Below are 19,468 nucleotides of genomic sequence, written 5' to 3' on the forward strand. Positions count from 1 at the left end.
TAATAAGTTTCTCTGTGTAATAATACACGACAAAATTAGTTGAAAACATTTACAGAATAAACTAAGTAGAAGCATATCAATCCTGGCTAAAGCCAGACATATTCTGAATAATAAATCATTTCATATTCTATATAACTCTATGATTTTGTCATATTTAACATATTGTTCAGAAGTGTTGGGAATTAATTCCAAAAGTTCTTTACATCCACTAAGTATCCTACAGAAATGAGCCATTAGAATCATCCACAATGCTGGTTATTATGAGCACACAAACCGACTGTTCTTAAAATCTAGAATTATTAAATTTGAAGAGCTGGTGGAGTTTAAAGTTGCTCAAATTATGTGTAAGGCATCTAATAAACTGCTACCTGAGCTCATACATTGCATGTTTTATGAAAGAGAAGGGGGATATGACTTAAGGGGTTACTTAAGTCATATCCCCTTTGTAGTTTTGTAGTTTGGGATTGTAGGATTGGTAGTTTACGAACAACAGGAAAGAGCTTTTGTATTTCAATTCATGGGGTAAAGTTATGGAACAAGTTAAATGAATAGTTAAAACAAAGTCAAAATTTAATACAATTTAAAAGAACACATAAGGTCATTTTCACAAGCTATAGAAATATGGGTGAGAGATAGCACTAATATGTGTTGTAAATTGAGGCTAACACATAAGAATCTATGGGTATGGATAAAATGGAAAACGAATTAACCCATTTTTTTATTTTCTCTACTAATGAGGGCCCATCTGAAAATATTGTATGAGTTTACAGGGTAGGAGTTCAAAAGCTTTGTACTTCTTCCTGCTCCTTTTCCAGCACGTTAAGATTACTGTGGTACAAAAAAATGTCTTTTGCATTCCTTGTTCTTGTGCATGATTTTATGCTAATATCATGTTTTAAATAAATAAATTAATTAAAATAAAGAGTTTGTGGTGATTACCCTAAATGATCAACTGGTCTTGTGGGTAATCTGGGGAAGAGATCTGCAATCTAAAGAGGGTCTTGGTCAAATGTCATCTTAAACTTCTTAATAATTTCTCAAAGGAGCAGCCAAACTGTGGGCCAATCTTACCAATTAAAATCTTAGGACCATGGGAGCAATTGAAAACATTGGAGCAGGAACCCCACGCAATGACCTAACCAACCACTGAACTTCTCTAGAGTGGGTAAATTGATGTCAGGGTGGGGATGTGATCTCTGGGCCCGGGAGATTGAGTATTAGGGACATCTGCTGGAGGAGGAAGAGAAGTGTTAGTTGGCAGATTTTGAATAATAACGGTTAGGTCAGGGGTGCCCAAAGTCGGTCCTCGAGGGCCGGCATCCTGGACATTTTAGTTCTCTCCCTGGTGGTAGTAACAACCTTTTCAGCATGTCAATTGTTCTTCTTAGACCTTCTAATGAGCCATCATTTGATCCAGGTGCGCTAAACAAGGGAGAGAACTAAAACAAGCAGGATGCCGGCCCTCAAGGACTGACTTTGGACACCCCTGAGTTAGGTGATCATGATGTCAGGACTCTTGAGTTCTTGGGTTGGGTTTTGCTTATTTCTGTGATTTTCTGTTTCTCTTTTAGTTTTATCAGTTATGTTCTAGTTACTTATTTTGGTTAGACTATTTATCGTGTTTCTTTAGTTATTCTTTACTGTTAGTATTATTTCCTGTTCCTTTTTGTCACTTTCACAGAGGATTATACTCCCCTGTGTAATCTTCCCTGTGCCACTCTCCCTCCCACTCTCTCCAATTATCCACACACACACCTGATCTATTTTTCTCATTCTACCTCCCAATATTTAAGCCTCTCTGTCTCAGCCACCAGTGCGTTCTGTTACCCACATGACGTCTCCTTGTCACTCTTCTTGCTTTACCCTGGTTTCTTTGTCTCCTGTTTAGATTTGTTTTTGGATTTTTTTTATTACTCTGGATTTTGCGTTTTTGTAAGTTGGCTTCCTTTTTATTAAAATTATCTACAGAACTTTACGCATTTTGCCTGCTGCATTTGGGTCTGCTTTAAAACACACCATGATGACACACAGTGAGTTTGAATGATACTAGTGATGGTTAGATGAGGGGTCATATACTTTCGACCCATAGCAAAACTGTCGATACTGTCACTGAATACTGACACCTGCTGGACATTAAAAATTCCTACAGGCAACATAGTGATTTGATGACCTAGTCTATACAATAAGATTTAAGTCTTTGTATTTTATTGAATATGTAGCACCCCACTGCTCTGTCTGCTATTAACTGGGATGAGAACTTAAACTCACTGGTGGGGTGGATATTTGGGTTCGTTAAGTTCTGGTAGATACCACGCAGGTTTACCTATGTTGAGTAAATCCATCCATCCATTTTCCTTCACCCTTGTCCCTCAGTGCAGTGGGGTCGGGAGGGGTGCTGGTGCCTATCTCCAGCTTCCGGGCGAGAGGCGGGGTACACCCTGGACAGGTCGCCAGTCTGTCGCAGGGCAACACAGAGACACACAGGACAAACAACCATGCACACACACACTCACACCTAGGGGCAATTTGGAAAGGCCAATTAACCTGACAGTCATGTTTTTGGACTGTGGGAGGAAACCGGAGAACCTGGAGAAAACCCACGCATGCACAGGGAGAACATGCAAACTCCATGCAGAAAGACCGGGGCCGGGAATTGAACCCAGAACCTTCTTGCTGCAAGGCGACAGCTCTACCAACTGCGCCACTGTGCAGCCCTGAGTAAATCCTTACTCATCCAATTACCATACACTCATTTAAAGTAACAAAATTAACAACCAGTTAACTGAATAGTTTCTTTTAATAAGAACTTGGAAAAATAAACCGTTTTTATGAAAAAACTTTTCTTTTGAACTGTTGCTTCAATATAACCAGAATTCAACTTTTGTCACTAACATTACTCCATACATTTACCGGAATTTACAGTTTTAAACACAATATCACACATGGGCCCATACTCTGTGTGTGTGTGTGTTTGTTTGTAATACCTTGTGGGGACGATTTTCCTGACATATACTACGTTGTGGGGACCAGTTGCTCCTTGTGGGGACTGGAGCCTGGTCCCCACAAGGGGAAACCCTGTTTTTGGGTCAGGGATCAGATTTAGGGCTAAGGTATAAATTCAGTTTTGGTTAGGGTTAGGGTTAGGTATGTGATGGATAGGGTTAGGAAAAGGGTAAAGGTAAGGTTTAGGCTGTAGAAATGAATGGAAGTCAATGGAAAGTCCCCACAAAGATAGCAACACAAACATGTGTGTGTGTGTGTGTGTGTGTGAGCGCAGTTCTCCTCTGCAGTTCTTCACTACAAAACACTTCTCCAGGTTTCCTACCCACTGGGCGCAAGTTTACTTGTGGAGAACGTGCATAAAACAATTCAGTTCTTGCTCCCACCTCAACCTCTTCCCACATTAGCAGCGGTCTCCATGAGCTTCCTCCTTGTCGTCTCCCGCGTTCTCCTTTCTTCTTCCCATCATCCCATTGTTCAGTTTTTTTTCTTTTTTTTTTCCTATGTTGAATTCACTTGTCCCTCGTTAACCTAAACTACTTCATAGATAGGAAATTCAATACAGTCTTTAAACTAATGAGATAATTGATCAAACAAGAATACATGTATGTAAGAACACAAGTCCCGTCCAGAAAAGCTTCGGCTTTCTGTTCTCATTTTTTCTCGCGCTACTCACAACAGTAACCGCTCCCCGCATGTATATAATCACTCGGATCAACAATTTACAAAAACAATATTACAAGTTTCTCACTTATATTTTCTATGTACATACAACCAACCTTGTAAATATTTTGTAAATATTAAAGGACCTTAAGAGCATGGTTTTTTTAACCAGGGGCTACAAATATTATGTATTGTATTATGTCATATCTTCAGTTAAATTTAAAATATATTTGATATACAGTCAATAAAAATGTGAACATGAACCATAAAGTGAAATTTTAAGTGAATGTGTTTGAATGAGGATGCTTGTGGACTGTTTTTTTTTCCACAGATTTTTTATAAAAGAAAAAAAATGTTTTTACAACATTTATTAAATTTATCCTGTTATGCTTTTTTGACAAAACTTCTGCTGTAGAAAAAAATGAAGTAAACGCAATATTTACAGCGAACCCTTGTTTTTCTTAGGGGTTGTGTTCCGAAAATAACCCATGATAGGCGAAATCCGAGAAGTAGTTACCTTTATTTTTTACAGTTATTACACAGCATAAATAAATACTCTACATTGAAACCAAACAACAAAACCTGTTTTCAGGTCAGCGGATGTGTGTGTTCATCAATCCGGAGTCGTGGCATTAAAGCGTCTCCTCCAAGCTGCTTTGCGAGATTCACAGCTGTATCTACGGCAGAGTGATGGATCTCAACAAGCGAGCCTCCAGTCGGGTGTTGCGCTGCCTCTAGCTACAGTTTTGTTCCAGCTGGCATTCAAAGTTTCAGTTTCCATCTCCCGAATGGCCAATCAGTATTAAATACCATAACTTTATTGGGACTCAGGTCACTAGCGGAACAAGTGACCTGAGTCAGTAAGTCACAGTGACCTGTGACTTACTGAACCGGGGGGCGGGGCCAATTACCGGGCCCCTAACCAATCACCGGGCCCCTTACATGGAGTGAAACTGAAAGTGTTGAGCGGGATGGAGAGGGGAGGGGGCAGCAGCCCTCCCGGCCCCCCTACAGCTCCGCGCCTGACTAAGGTAGAGAAGAAGCGCGGAGACTGTTTTTACCAATCATATGGTCAATCAGGACGGAGAACACTGAAAAAAAACTGCACAAAAAAATCGACGAAGCAGCGATACCGTGAAAGGTGAACCTCATTATAGTGAGGATTCACTGTATATGAAATAATTTATAAAAAGCAACTGAGTACTTTGTAGAATGGCTGCATATCTGAGTTTATCTAGGTGTACCAGGACTTCATTCTCATGCCTGGCCTCATAATGCCTCGGCATTGAAAAGGTGGATTTATTTAAATAAGACAGTTTAGTCAAACATATGCGATACTTAACCTGAAGAACATAACATGAAAGTAAACTAAGAGTCAATTTCAGCTGAATTTGGATTCAGATAGATCAAGTAGAAACTGAAAAGAACTGGATGAAACAACTACAATGAAAACAAATTTATTTTCCAATATAAGATCAAAATGGTCCCACACTGCGGAAACCTTTCGTTTGAGGCTGCTCCATAGTTGACACTGTACCTTAAAAGATCAAGAATTATTTTGGCAAATGCTTTTGACAGATTGACATATTTGCTTCCTTATAAATACAGTTTGGCACGTTAATGTCATTTCGAAACAGTTCCTGTATCAGTCATGTGACTTACTGAAAGCAATATGCTCACCAACACGGGTTTTGGCTTGACACATGCGCCAACGCATCGGTGTTGCCGGACCCATCACTAAATGAAAGATTATTGTTCTGAATCATCCTAAGAGGACTGGCTAGGTCATCTTGTCCTGAGTGTTCTGTCATGATGATGTTTAGCTTCTTGACCCACATGTACAGACGCTCTGTGTCTGTACAAGACAAAGAAGAATGAACAATTTTGCTACACTTTATTTGAAGGTGTGCAAAAGGCTGCCTTGACACTGTCAGACACAACATAACACCTATCATGAACATGAAGGAGTCTTCATAAATGTTTATGACTTTTGTCATGATGTGTCATTTGGTTAATGACACTTAATGCAAAGTGGACAAGTTTTAATGCAATGTTGCATTAAAAATGTCATTATTTATCAAACTTAATGACAACAGTGATAAAATTCATGAAGACTCTTTGATGCTCATGGCCAGTGTTGTGTTCAAGACCACCTAAACCAAGACCGAGACGAGACCAAGACTTTTAGGGTCCAAGACCAAGTCAAGACCAAGACCAGCTACAACTACATGACACAATAAAATGTAAAATATGATCAAAATTGCTTTTCAAAATAATCTGAAAGATCCATATTCCCATAAGAACACCTAGATGTTAAATACTTAATACATTTTACCAATATTAAATATTCCATTTCTGTGCTACAATGTGTGATGGTCTCGTGCCATCCCTAAAAACATAACGCCCTGGGCATTTGCCCATATTGCTTATGTAAGAAACCACCACTATCTGCACCATTAAACATAGCAATTGAGGCAATGCCCTGACGGTAAATAACGCTCAACTATGAACACTGACCAAGGAGCAATAAGCAAGAAGTAACCAAGCAGAAGGCGCTCATCGTGACTGTTTTCACTCTCTATCCCAGTACATGAAGCCAGGTAGTCTGACACCATGGCAGACATTACAGCTGCCACTTTGAACAAAAACAATCAGAGCATTGTGCATGCTCTGCGTGCTCTTTCATTCTTGTGTTTTAGTTATTTGTTCATTTAAATAACATACTTAATTAAATAAAATAATGATGCAGTGTACACAGAGCATTACAAGAACAAAGAATGGGTGTTCTGTCAGATCAGATCGTCATACGCTTAGCACGAACTCACGGTGTTCTGTCAGATCAGCATACGTTGTCAGATAGTCGTATGCTTAGCTCAGACATGCATACGCTGTCATTACTATATGATTTTATTTAATCAGCAACATAGAATCATGACGTAGATCATCATACACTTTGTTATTAACAGTTGTATGGCATCCAGCTGCAGCCAGACCTGCTTTAAATACACTTTGAAACCATGACAACGCATGGATATCTATCTAGTTATCATATTGTCATATTATAAACAATTTCATGACTTATTTTTGTCATAACTTGTTGCGTATGCTGAACTGACAACTCCACTGACGATCGGACTTCTTAAGGCGCATGCGCAGGCATGGTACTCACTGCATGTATGCTAGCAACATAGAATCATGACGTAGATCGTCATAAACTTTGTTATTAACAGTTGTATGGCATCCTGACTTAGCGGTTAAGTGAGTTTTATTTACACGGGCGTGTGTTGTAGTTGACTCCAGCTGCAGCCAGATACTGCTTTAAATACACTTTGAAACCATGACAACATATCTATATAGTTATCATTGAAAACAATTTAATGACTTATTTTCGTCATAACTTGCTGCGTATGGTGAACTGACAACTCCTCTGACGGTCGGACTTATTAATGCGGATGCGCAGGCATGGTTCTCACTGCATGTTTGCTATTCTGACAGCGTATGGTAATCTGATAGAACAACGGCTCTCAGTGACACTCCAGACCTATCTAATAAGTAAAGAGCCGTGGAGAAGAATCGACTGTTTCTGAATGTCACATCACTATATTGCAGACTTTTGGACATAGCGTTGTCCCATATATGCGACAAGTCAGTCAACACCTCCGCACAATAATTCAGGCAGTGAGTGACTTTTTTTCATCACAAATTCTTATGTGTCTCTGTACAGCTAGCTTTGCTAACAACATGTTAACGGAGCTTACCTTCTTTGAGCTACTTTTCTAAGTGACGAAAAAAGTTAGACGTTGTCCCCACCGTCTGTGAAAGCCAGGGGTGTCCAAACTTTTTGCAAAGGGGGCCAGATTTGGTGTGTTAAAAGTGTAGGGGGGCCGACCTTGGCGGACGTTCTTTACATAGAACAGCAATATATTTAAACAAATTTCAGCAAGCCATTCTGTATTTTACATTTACTTTTTTATTTTAATTTCAGCGATCTTAAGCATGTTTTTTGGTTCATTTGAAACATGCATATCATATGCAATTGAATATTCACTTAACTTCACTTTTTTAACACTTTAACTTTTTTCTAACGGTTAAAAAGAAGTAATTATACTGTGCAAATTACATTTGAAACAAAAATATATCTCACCATGGCAGTTCAATATTTACAGAATTTTTAAATAAAATAACAGAAAAAGGAGCAAGTAATAGTGATATCAACAAGTGCAGGGCTCATTTGAAATATGCCATATTAGTAAATGTTGGTCAGATTTTTAAAAGTTTATTATTTCTGGAGTGAAAACTGAAAACTTGTATGAATTTATGACTTATTTTGATCTTAAACAAAAACAAAATTTATTCAGAGACTTATTGTAAATGACAAATGACTTGTCTGCATTAATGTGATACTGAGATCTGGACTGCAGCACATAGGCCAGGTCTGGCTCAAAGGCAGTGGTATTGATGCGCAAGATGTCTCCTAAGTGAGAGTCCGTTATTTAAGTTCACAACCGAGAATGTCTTCACACAAATACGTCGACTATGGTTGCAACCCGTCCCGTAAAATACGGAACCGTCCCATATTTCACTGTTAAATGTAGCGTCCCGGGAAATGGGATGAGATTTGTTCCGTATTCTACAAATATGACCAAAGAAATAGTCCCGAGAACTTTATATAGTAGGCTGCCCCAGTCATTGTTTCACTCACGATGTTGCGATATTGCATCCAACTGCCACCCCTCTCCCCCGCGCCCGCATGAGACCAGGACGATGTGTCCCTTATTTTGATTTCTGAAAATAAGGTGGCAACCCTAACATTGACCCAAACAAGCTTAGCATTTTCTTACCAAACCGAATCTCTCGAAACCTGTTCTTATCCAGCTGTTGGTAAGAGTTTGCGAGAGAAAGCTGCTGGTGCCGATCTGCTGGCGGCTCTCTGCGTCACACTGCAGCTCAATGAGCTCCAGCTGCAAATGGTCTGAGTCACACAGGCTGCTGCCCTCTAGTGGGTAAATGAGGAATGGCATTTAGTGTGTAAGCTCCGCCCTATGCAGGTAACGGTACTGCTGCTCAATGTATTAATTCTACGTGCGGGCCAGACATTATTGATTTTATGACAGAGGCTGCGGGGCGGATGAAATTTGGCCCCCAGGCCGGACTTTGGACATGCCTGGTGAAAGCGAAGCGATGTTGAGTTAGCTGTGGCCATCGGATTTCTTACTATTTTTGCAGCGCTATTATATTACTGACGATTAGACAAACATTTTCTGCTGCTGAAAGAAAACCACTGCGCATGTCCTGGAGCGCCGCACGCGAGTGAAAGGTGGGGAGGGGAGGGGAAGGTGGGAGTAACAGAAACACGTAGTTGCTTGGATTTTAATCAGTGCGTTTTGCATCCACTGAAAACAAAGATGTTAACAAATAAACTGGACAGTATGCTATACGTTTAGTGATATTTTCACAGTTGCGGTCTCGACTGGTCTTTAAATAAAATGCCGAGTCCTCAGAGGCCAAGACCGAGACAAGACCGAGACCAAATACGGTCGAGTCCGAGACGAGACCGAGACCATCAAAAAATGGTCTTAAGACCGGTCTCGAGACCAAGACCAACTTCGAGTACCACAACACTGCTCACGACCAGTGTTATATCTGTGACAGTGTCATGTCAGCCTTATGCACACCCCTCCAAATAACGTGTTGCAAGATTTTATTGCAAAAAATTAATAATGACTGTTCACAGATCCAAAGGAGATTGTATGCCAGGTAACTATAATGTTCCTTCTGCAGATTTCTGAAATAAACCAGGACCATCATTTATTCCTTTAGCCAGTAATACAAGAGAGTCACCTGTATTTTTGGATCCAGGAGTTTCAGAAGTGGGTCTTTGTCATGTCGGGTTCCAGTTTTCTAACCCACATGGAAGAACACGTTCAGGAGAACAAAATCAGTTGAATGAGTTTTATTAAAGGGAAAAGGGGAAAGGGAACGATGGTCGGGGATCGGGAAGGGAAACCAGAACGTCAGACTGCAACGAGAGGAAAGGAAGTGAGTGGTGGGTTCAATGCACATGGGAATTATCAGTACAGGAAAAGGGTTGCGTCTCGAGGAGAGTCCGCAGGGGTTGGACAGGAAAGGTAAGTGCACGGGGTTTGGCATCCGATAGGTAAAACCTATGGCGTCGTGGAGGTAACACACAGGGAGATCCAGGGATGACAGCGTTCACTGATGATCTTGACAGACACGGGAAAACACCTGACGAGGAGAACACAACGAGGAATTACTCAGAGGCAGAAGCACTACGAGGAAATGCTCAGAGGTGGTTTCTAGGCCGTCGAGGAGAAACGTTTACCATGGGAGGCGAACACTCAGGCACTGAAGCGTCGGCCAGCCGCTCCATAAATACACCACAGCAGCCAGCTCCAGATTAGACACAGGTGTGCCTACGGGGTTGGCACCGCATCTCTCCAGGGGCTCAGTCATCCAGTGACATCTGGTGGACAGGGAAGGAAGCAGCAGGCAAACAAAAAAAAAGGAAAAAAGAAAACAAAACGGAACTTGGGCCATGAGTTCAGTCTCTCTTCCTGTGGGGAAAAGGGAGCTTTGTCATAGAGTGAAAGAGGATGTTCCTTTGCCATGTAGAATTCAATGAAATTTTAAATGTGGATTTAAAAATGTTTTCCCCATATTATTAAATATTCTGCAGCTCACAAAGAAGAGAGGGAAACTCTCCAAACGATATTTAGTGCAATATAAAGGAGTGGAAAATATGAAGAGTGCAATAAACGAGCTGTAACTAAGTGTTTAACATTATTTAGTATGAACCCTCAAACAGGATGAAAACCAGCATGAGAAAAACCACAAGATGAAAAAAATGTAACAGGCTTCAGCAGTTTTCCAGTGGTGTTAACGTTTATTCTTTTAATTTTTTCAGAAGTGATTTATAAAGGTTTCACCAGTTGACAGTCAGCTGTTCCAATTTCACAATAGCAAAATGTTGAAGGAGTTTATTAAATGCTAAAACAATTTTTAAAAAAGTAGAAAGGCATCATGAACAGGAATTTATCATTTAAAACATATGAAAATACTTGTTAACCTTAAGTCAGTATTTGTTAATGAAGTCATCTATGTGCAAAATAAAAAGACTAACTTGAAAAGAAATGAAAGATTTAAGATTCCACCTTCCTAACATCTATATTGCAGTGTTGGTGTGTTTTCCTAAGTGTGTGTTACTTACATTTTGAGACACAAGACAAAACAGTGCATATGTTTGAAAGTGAGGACTTTTTAGGATCATCTCTGCCAACAACCCTCACAGGGAACTGACTGGAAGGTTTTGGCAGATTTTCACGTGATCTTGATGGCCTCACTAGTGACAACAGTGGCCTGGTTATTGATCTTTGTTGGCCTATCAGAGTGGTTTTACCCTATCAGGGATTGTTCCCGATTACAATTTATAAGCCTGACATACAATTTAAGCTACAGAACTGAATTAGTTTATTTTTGAATGAGGTGAAAAGTCTTCAAAATAACCATAATTTTGACAGTTATCATATGGATGACTGAGAATCTACATCTACTGTTGTGCTTTGTATATTATTGGCTGTTGAAATAATCTAGATCACCGTTTTCTGCATTTGGTGCTAGAAAATAGTCCATCCATCCATTTTCTTCCGCTTATCCGGGGTCGGGTCACGGGGGCAGCAGCTTCAGTAGGGAGGCCCATACTTCCCTCTCCCCAGCCACTTCTTCCAGCTCCTCCGGGGGAAACCCAAGGCGTTCCCAGGCCAGCTGAGAGACATAGTCCCTCCAGCGTGTCCTGGGTCTTTCCCGGGGCCTCCTCCCAGTGGGACGTGCACATCATCCGCAAAAAGCAGAGATGCGATCCTAAGGCCACCAAAACGGATCCCCTCAACACCTCGGCTGCGCCTAGAAATTCTGTCCATGAAAGTAATGAACAGAATCGGTGACAAAGGGCAGCCTTGGCGGAGTCCAACTAATACATAATTTTTGAAAGATCTGAAAGTGTCTAAATTTGGAGAAATGTGCCATTTCTAAAAGAAAAAACAAGAGTCAATTTGGTCAACAGTTTACTGGTTAATCTATTTATTATGACTAAAAGCTGGATTTATATTCTGCTTCTGTAGGGATTTAATTTTTTTGTTGAATGTTTCGATAATACAATATGTAGTCAACCTTTATCATGACTAGATTTTTCCTCTTCTGTCTCCCCAGCTCCTCCCTCTGTTAAAATACTTTTGGATGATCCTGTGGTGGCAAATCCTGGAGAGACGATCACTCTGGTTTGCAAAGTGATGGGTGGACATCCTTTTCCAACACTAAGATGGTTGAGGTTGGAAGATGAGGAGCTACCGAGGAGAGCCATTGTCAAAGATGGTACACTGACAGTCCCTGTTATTAGTGATGACGATGGAGGAACTTACACCTGTGTTGCATCCAACAATGTAGGAAACCCTGCTAAGAAATTCATCACCATATTGGTCAGAGGTATGACAGTAACATTTTGTTCAAACCAAAGTCTGTTATTTGAACTATACAGTAGACTAAATTTAGCACCTTGCAAACATCTATCTGTAGGCACCAGTCCTTTGATAGGTGGATGGATATTGGAGCTAATTTTAAAAGGTAGATCACCCCAGTTTCACATTGTACTGGGACTTGTAAGATAACCTATTTTCTGTATATATATATATATATATATATATATATATACTGAACAGAAATATAAACACCCCCATGTCAAATATTGTTGCCATGTGGAGTTAACAACTGTAAATGAGTATTTGCTGACATTTTATTTTTTAAAAGTAATATTTCTCTTGATTTGTGAATAATTTTTAATCCAACTTCCTCTCAGTGAGTTGTTTTTTGACTCTGCATGGTTGGGGCATGTTCAGTAGGTAATCAGACAAAATGAGCAACAGCTGGACAATACTTGGACTGGAGACAATAAAAGGCCACCCCAAAATGTCACATTTTGTCACAAGTCATAATGCCTCAAGACAGTGGCACAACTACACATTATTCAGGTGGATGCGAAAACAAACATCGGCGCCCCCCCCCCCCGCCCCCGACGGAAGGAACGTCGGAGTGAAGGAGCGACGCTCACAACCCCCTTCACAACCTCACAATCGCTACATTTACCTCGTTATGTGCGAGAGGTGAAGGAGCGTGAGGCACACTGAAGTGTATGGGAAAACATAATCAGTGCGTCGCCCCCTCAAGACGGGGTTTTGGCGCCCCCTCTGGTGCTGCGCCCCTATGCGTTGCATACGCTGCATACCCACTTTTTGCACCTCTGCCTCAAGATGTCTCAAGTTATGTCGGACCGTGCCATTGGCATGTTGGATGCAGGGACGTCCACCAGAGCAGTAGCTGCACGGCTCAATGTCCACTATCGGACTATAGGCCATTTAAGAGTTTGTTTCCAACAGACTGGCACAACTGCAAACTGACCTCATCCTCGTCAGCCACGTGTGACCACTCCAGCACAAGAACACCACATTCCTCAACCTGACCCATATCATGTTCAAAGGACTGTAAACACACTACAAGTTGCCATACCACAATGTTATCAATGCCGATATGAAGATCAGTAATTACTGGAAATATATTTTGAGTTTCTCTCTATATGTATACAAATGTTCATAAAACGCATAAGAATTTGACATGGGGCCTTTATATTTTTATTTGTTGTATGCAGGTGTGAAAGTAGGGCGGTACGGTCGGGTAATGCGTACCCCTAAAAGATTTAGCGCGGGTACGCAGTACCTGCAAGAGAGGGGAGCGGCTGTCAGCTGTAAAGAATCAATGAGTGCGTGCACCCACTAATCAGCCGTGACTGATTAGTTTTTCAAGAACAATATAAAACACGACTAAAATAGCTTTTTTCCTATTTCATATTGTTTCTGAGCTGTTCGTGCTTTGCTAGAGCAGGGCGGCAACACGTTGATATCGGCGGTAGGTGACAAGGTCAACGCCGCTGAGACCAGCACATCCTCCTCTGACTCCTTATCAAAACGTTCGTAACTTTATTATTAAAGAACAACAAAAATAAAAAAAACAAAAAACAAAAACAAGTAAAAAACCAAGGTGTTCATATTAATGACCCAACAACAATAAAAATCTCAGTAATTATTGTTTCTACAAGGTGTTGCGCAATTCTGTGCATTTCGGTTCCATTACCAAAATAACTAGCAGAGCAGGAGTTTAAAATGAACTAATCAACCACTGCTGTGTTCAGGGGAAAGCTTATTAATAATCGCAAAATGCATATCAAGCCTGAAAACCTAATATCATAATGGACTGAATGTTATGTTGTCATGGCAACGGCTGTGCTTAAATGACAAAGAGAGACAGAGAATAAAAAGGTGCCAGTGGTTTTGAGTTGATCACCTGTTCAGGTTGTTTTACATTTGTTTACCTTTGCTGTGGCTCATCACAGCCGCCACAGTTTCTGAACGTTCAATAAACAACAAACTTGGACTAATTATCTCGTTCTTTGTGAGTATTCACAACAAACATCAAACACAATAAATATGTTTCAAGTAGTTAACTAACAAATGACTTCTACCACATAAGTATGTGAAATTAAATTAATTGTCTAATATTTAAAAAAAAAATTGTTTGGGCATTTCGCTGGAGATAGACACCAGCACCCTTCCGAACCCCACTGAGGACAAGGGTTTATAGAAAATGGATGGATGGATAGTTTGGGCATCTCGCTTTGAACTCAGAGTCAGAGAGGCTTTTCAAACTACATTTTTGTAGAAATTAAAACCTTTTTCAACCTTTATAGCTAAACTGTTGAAAATGAGGCTCTAACATTCACAAATGACATTGAAATAAAATCCAGTCCATCATCTGGTTTGAGGTGATTCCTCTAGAACCTGTTGGAGGAAAAACATCCCAACTTCAGAAGATGAGCTTTAACCTAACAGAGCTCTGTGGTTCCTCCTGTCAGTGTGAGAGTCAGGGTGAGGAGGCGCCATGTTAGGAAGAGAAGTGGAAGCTGCAGGATCTTCAGAACAAACAGGTCATGATGCTGGGCTACTGATTATCCCTCTGTCTGGACACAGGATCAATAGAACCAGTTTAAAAAATGAATGGTTATATGCCAGACATGGAAAACTGGGATGCACTCCATGCCATGATGTTCAGAATTTAGGTCTCATGGCATCTCAAGGTTCAACATTCCAGCCAGTGGACTGAGGGAGGAAATACAGCTTTATTTTGTAGCAATTCAAGGGCTACCCAGGTTTTATCGCTTCGCAAAAAAATTTAATCAGCACAGAAACTCAAAAGCACACAAAGAAGCATATATATATATATATATATATATATATATATATATATATATATATATATATATACACTAACATACACATTAAATCCGACTGAACTTTTCTTGTTTTTACTAAATGCTTGAAAACTTAGCCAAAACATTTTATGGAGACTTTTTTGAAACAATTCTCACAGTCAGAAATTGGCACACATTTGGACATATGGTCAGGGATAACTGTATTTTAAACTATGATTTGAGTCAGTGGTTTAGGGCTTTTTTCCACAGACTTCTCATTTTAACTGACACATCTGAGTCACACCGATGGATGTATTTTAAAGCCACAACTTAAAGGGATCCACGATTAGTTGTATCAGTCAACTTTACGTGGAAAACGGTCCCAACTGCCTAGCTCCTCCAGCCAAAACAGTGATGAGTAACGTTATTGGGCCTTTTTAATTTGAACCGGAGCTCTTTGAAATAGATCAGAGCCTAGAAATAAGAGGTGATGATGAGGAGGAGGACCAAACAGAGGAAGAGGACAGAGTTGGCCATAGGAGCTGCTGATGTTTTGCTGCTACTGCCTTCAGTTTTGTGAATGAAACAATGAATGACACTTACCTCTGGTCGGACTGTGTGATCTGTTAAGAACTTCTATAGCTATGTGTCCGGCTGTTGACGAATAAACACGTCGTTCAGTGTTGTAGTGGTTTCACATTCAGTACCGGTGTTCTAGCTCCAATAGCATTTCCAGTACTAATAGCTCCATTAGCACTGCTTGTTGTTTGGGGTTCAGCAATAGCTGTGCTGTTAGAGTATGGTGTCGGTCCGGTAACAGCTGTTTAGGGTGGCCTTGGACCCGTGGATTTAGTATCAGAGGCAGTGCAGCTCCCAATTAGCATTTCAAATAGCGTCCAGCTCTGCCTGCCTCAGCACTCAATTTACTTTTAGCTTCTTAAGGTAATGATCACCTGTTAGAGTCCTTGCTAGTTTCGCTGGTTTAAATGACTCAACGTGTTCTGGAGAAATGTCGAGGGCACAGATTAAGTACTTCGGAAGTTGATTTCTGCTCTGGCTCTCGCACTGCCCTCTTCTTTTTTTCATGTGGGAAATTATCCAAATTCACCTAATTTTTGTCTTCTCTCTCTTTTTTTATAACAGCCAATAGTGACTCAGTGTGGCATTATTTAAAATTGCAACAATCAAACGCAATATGACATAAAACAGGGGTCTCAAACTCCAGTCCTCGAGGGCCGCTGTCCTGCAGTTTTTAGATGTGGCACAGGTACAAAACACTGGAAGGAAATGGCTTAATTACCTCCTCCTTGTGTAGATCAGTTCTCCTGAGCCCTGCTAATGACCTAATTATTCTATTCAGGTGTGGCGCATCAGAGGCACATCTAAAAGTTGCAGGACAGTGGCCCTCGAGGACTGGAGTTTGAGACCCCTGACATAAAACAACTGAGGAAAAGTAGCCTTCCTGTGTTTACTTTGTAGACTCTAGTACAGAGTGGACCTGATGACATCGGTGAAAAGATGGTGACCTCCATGGGTGAAAAATATAAAAAAGGATGTAAACTTTGGAAGTAATTATGAGTTTTGGTGTTTCACAAACAGCAATTCTTTAGTTAATAGGAAAATTACAACATATTTAGGCCAACATGTTCAACTAATCCTGAATCCCCTTAAACACACTACTGTTTTGTTTAACAGTGAGAAAGTAAACAGAAATCAACCAAGATATCAGGAAGAGAATTGTGTAGCTGCACAATTCTGCTTTAGGCTTGTGAACAATTTGCATATGCTTGATGCTCTGTTTAAGCAACTTCATGCAAGTACAGACAGTTCTGCATGCCAGAGGTAAGTGTGTTTGGATTGCAAATCTGCAGATTGGCCACAGAACAAAAACCAAAGATCTTGTGTGAATACTGGATGAAGCTGGTAAGGCAGTGTCTTCATCCACAGTGATGTAGGTGCTGTACAAGCCATAACAGATACTTCCACTCACCCACAGGTGCTGGTCATAAAATTAGAATATCATGAAAAAATTGATTTAAATCAGTAATTCCATTCAAAAAGTGAAATTTGTATATTCATGTCTTACATACAGACTCTCAAGTGTTTATTTCTTTTAATGTTGATGATTATAACTGACAACTAATTAAAACTCCAAATTCAATATCTCAGATAATTAGAATATTGTGAAAAGGTTTACCAGTGTAGATCCCTGGTGCTACACACTAATCAGATAATTCACTCAAAATCCCTGCAAACACTATTAAATGGTGTCTGAGTCCAGTTCTGTGGGTTACACGATCCTGGGGATGATTGCTGACCTGACAGTTGTCCAAAAGATGACCTTTGATAAAAAAGAACAATCTGGACAAATTAGTACTGTAGAATTACAGGCTGACCTCTGACCTCCCATTCATCAGCAAAGTTATTGAAAAAGCAGTTTTTAAACAATTAACTAGCTTCCTAACAATAATGAATCGCTTTGACTCCTTCCAGTCTGGTTCTCGTGCTCACCACAGCACGGAGACGGCCCTTGTAAAAGTGTTCAATGATATCCACATAAATATGGACTGTGGGAGAACCACAGTGCTGGTTCTGTTGGACCTCAGTGCAGCTTTTGACACTGCTGGCCATGACATTTTACTGAATCGACTGGAGAGTTGGGTCAGACTCTCCGGTCCAGTGCTCAACTGGTTTGAATCTTACATAAAGAACATGGATTTCTTTGTTTCAATCGGAAACTTCACATCAGAGAGGTCAAAGGTCACATGTGGGGTACCCCAAGGTTCAAAACTAGGACTCATCCTATTCAATATTTATATGCTCCCACTGGCTCAGGTTATAAAAGGAAATAAGATTAGCTACCATAACTATGCGGATGATGCACAGCTCTACATCACGATGTCACCAGGTGACTCTGAACCCATCCAATCACTGAATAGATGCTTAGAACATGTGTGGATGTGCCAAAACTTTCTCCAGCTGAACAGAAACAAAACTGAAGTTATTATTTTTGGACCTAAAGAGCAGCGAACTAGAATCAATGCACAGCTTCAGTTATTACAACTGAAAACCAGCAATCAGCCCGAAAGCGAGTGATGGACTCTGACCTGAACCTTCAGAGCCACATTAAGACAGTTACAAAGTCGGCCTTCTATCACCTAAAGAACATTTCCAAGATCAGAGGACTAATGTCTGAGCGAGATCTAGAGAAACTCATTCATGTGTTTATCTTTAGCCGCATTGATTACTGCAACAGCGTCTTCACAGGTCTGACTATAACATTTCAATCAAACAGCTGCAGCTGATCCAGAAGCTGCTGCTGGTGTTCTCACTAAAACCAGGAAGATGGAGCACATAACACCAGTTTTAAAGTCCCTACACTGGCTCCCTGAAGCTCAGAGAATAGACCTTAAAATATTGTTATTAGTTTATAAATCACTGAATGGTTTAGCACCACAATACATTAAAGATCTGTTAATTCTGTACCAACCGTCTAGACCCCTCAGGTCTTCTGGTTCTGGTTCTGCTCTGCATCCCCAGAACCAGAACCAAGCGAGGAGAAGCAGCATTCAGCTTCTATGCACCACATACTGTATCTGGAACAAACTTCCAGAAAACTGTAAAACAGCTGAAACACTGGGTGCCTTTAAATCTCAACTAAAAACCCACCTGTTTAGAGTTGTATTTGAAACATAATAAATTACGAATTTAATGATCGCACTTGACTTAATGTAATGTTTTGATGGTTGATTCTATGTTGCATGACTTTGTATTTTTGTTTTTGTTATGATTTAAATGCCTTGCTGCTGAAATGTGCTACACACATAATTTGATTTGATTTGACTGACATCTTGCACAAGAGGGCAAAGAAAAGATCATTGTTAAAGAGGCTGACTGTACACAGAGCTCTGTGTTCAAGCACATTCATAGAGGTGAAGGGAAGGAGAAATGTGGTCAAAAACAATTGTACAGGCAATTGGGCTAACCACATCTTGGAGAGTAGAACTGCATAATTTTATAGATTCTATAATTTTTATTGATATTATTTTTACTCGTAAAGTATAAATTTTCCATCCGTGAGTACTGACACATTAAATCCTACTCCAATCACTCGTGTTCCAACTTGCACATATACATTAAAAATGACATGTAACAAAACACCAGTTACAACAAATGAAATAATGAAATGAAACAGATAAATTTCATTTTCTAATATAAGTGAACAAGACAAAAAGGGTTCCTTTTCTGCATAACCAAATACACAAAGCCACATAATTAACATTTAAACAAAGAAAATGTATAACAAATGTATAACAAAAGCAACATTTATTACACTAGTATTACGCCATCAGTTCAATTAATTCAATCCACGTCTTCATAGACGTCACAGTCACAAAATGTCACGAAAATCACTCTGTCCCTCTGAAATCTTTCAGAAAATCTTAAAAATGTATCAAATCGTACTGTTTGCTGAATATTGTGATTTACATTGTA

At 40.1% G+C, this 19,468-nt stretch overlaps 1 protein-coding gene across 1 annotated transcript in view; it reads left to right on the forward strand.

The window, feature by feature from the left end:
* Window positions 1–19,468, forward strand: part of LOC106932337 (MAM domain-containing glycosylphosphatidylinositol anchor protein 2-like) — a 331,489-nt gene that overhangs the window by 54,342 nt on the left and 257,679 nt on the right. Inside the window, exon 6 of the mRNA XM_088002677.1 lies at window positions 11,890–12,162. Within this exon, the coding sequence (XP_087858803.1) occupies window positions 11,890–12,162 (273 nt within the window). The remainder of the gene's footprint in view (window positions 1–11,889; window positions 12,163–19,468) is intronic.

This window comes from Poecilia mexicana, unplaced genomic scaffold (genome assembly GCF_051168715.1).
Source record: "Poecilia mexicana isolate PSO_F unplaced genomic scaffold, ASM5116871v1 scaffold_22, whole genome shotgun sequence".
NCBI lineage: Eukaryota > Metazoa > Chordata > Actinopteri > Cyprinodontiformes > Poeciliidae > Poecilia > Poecilia mexicana.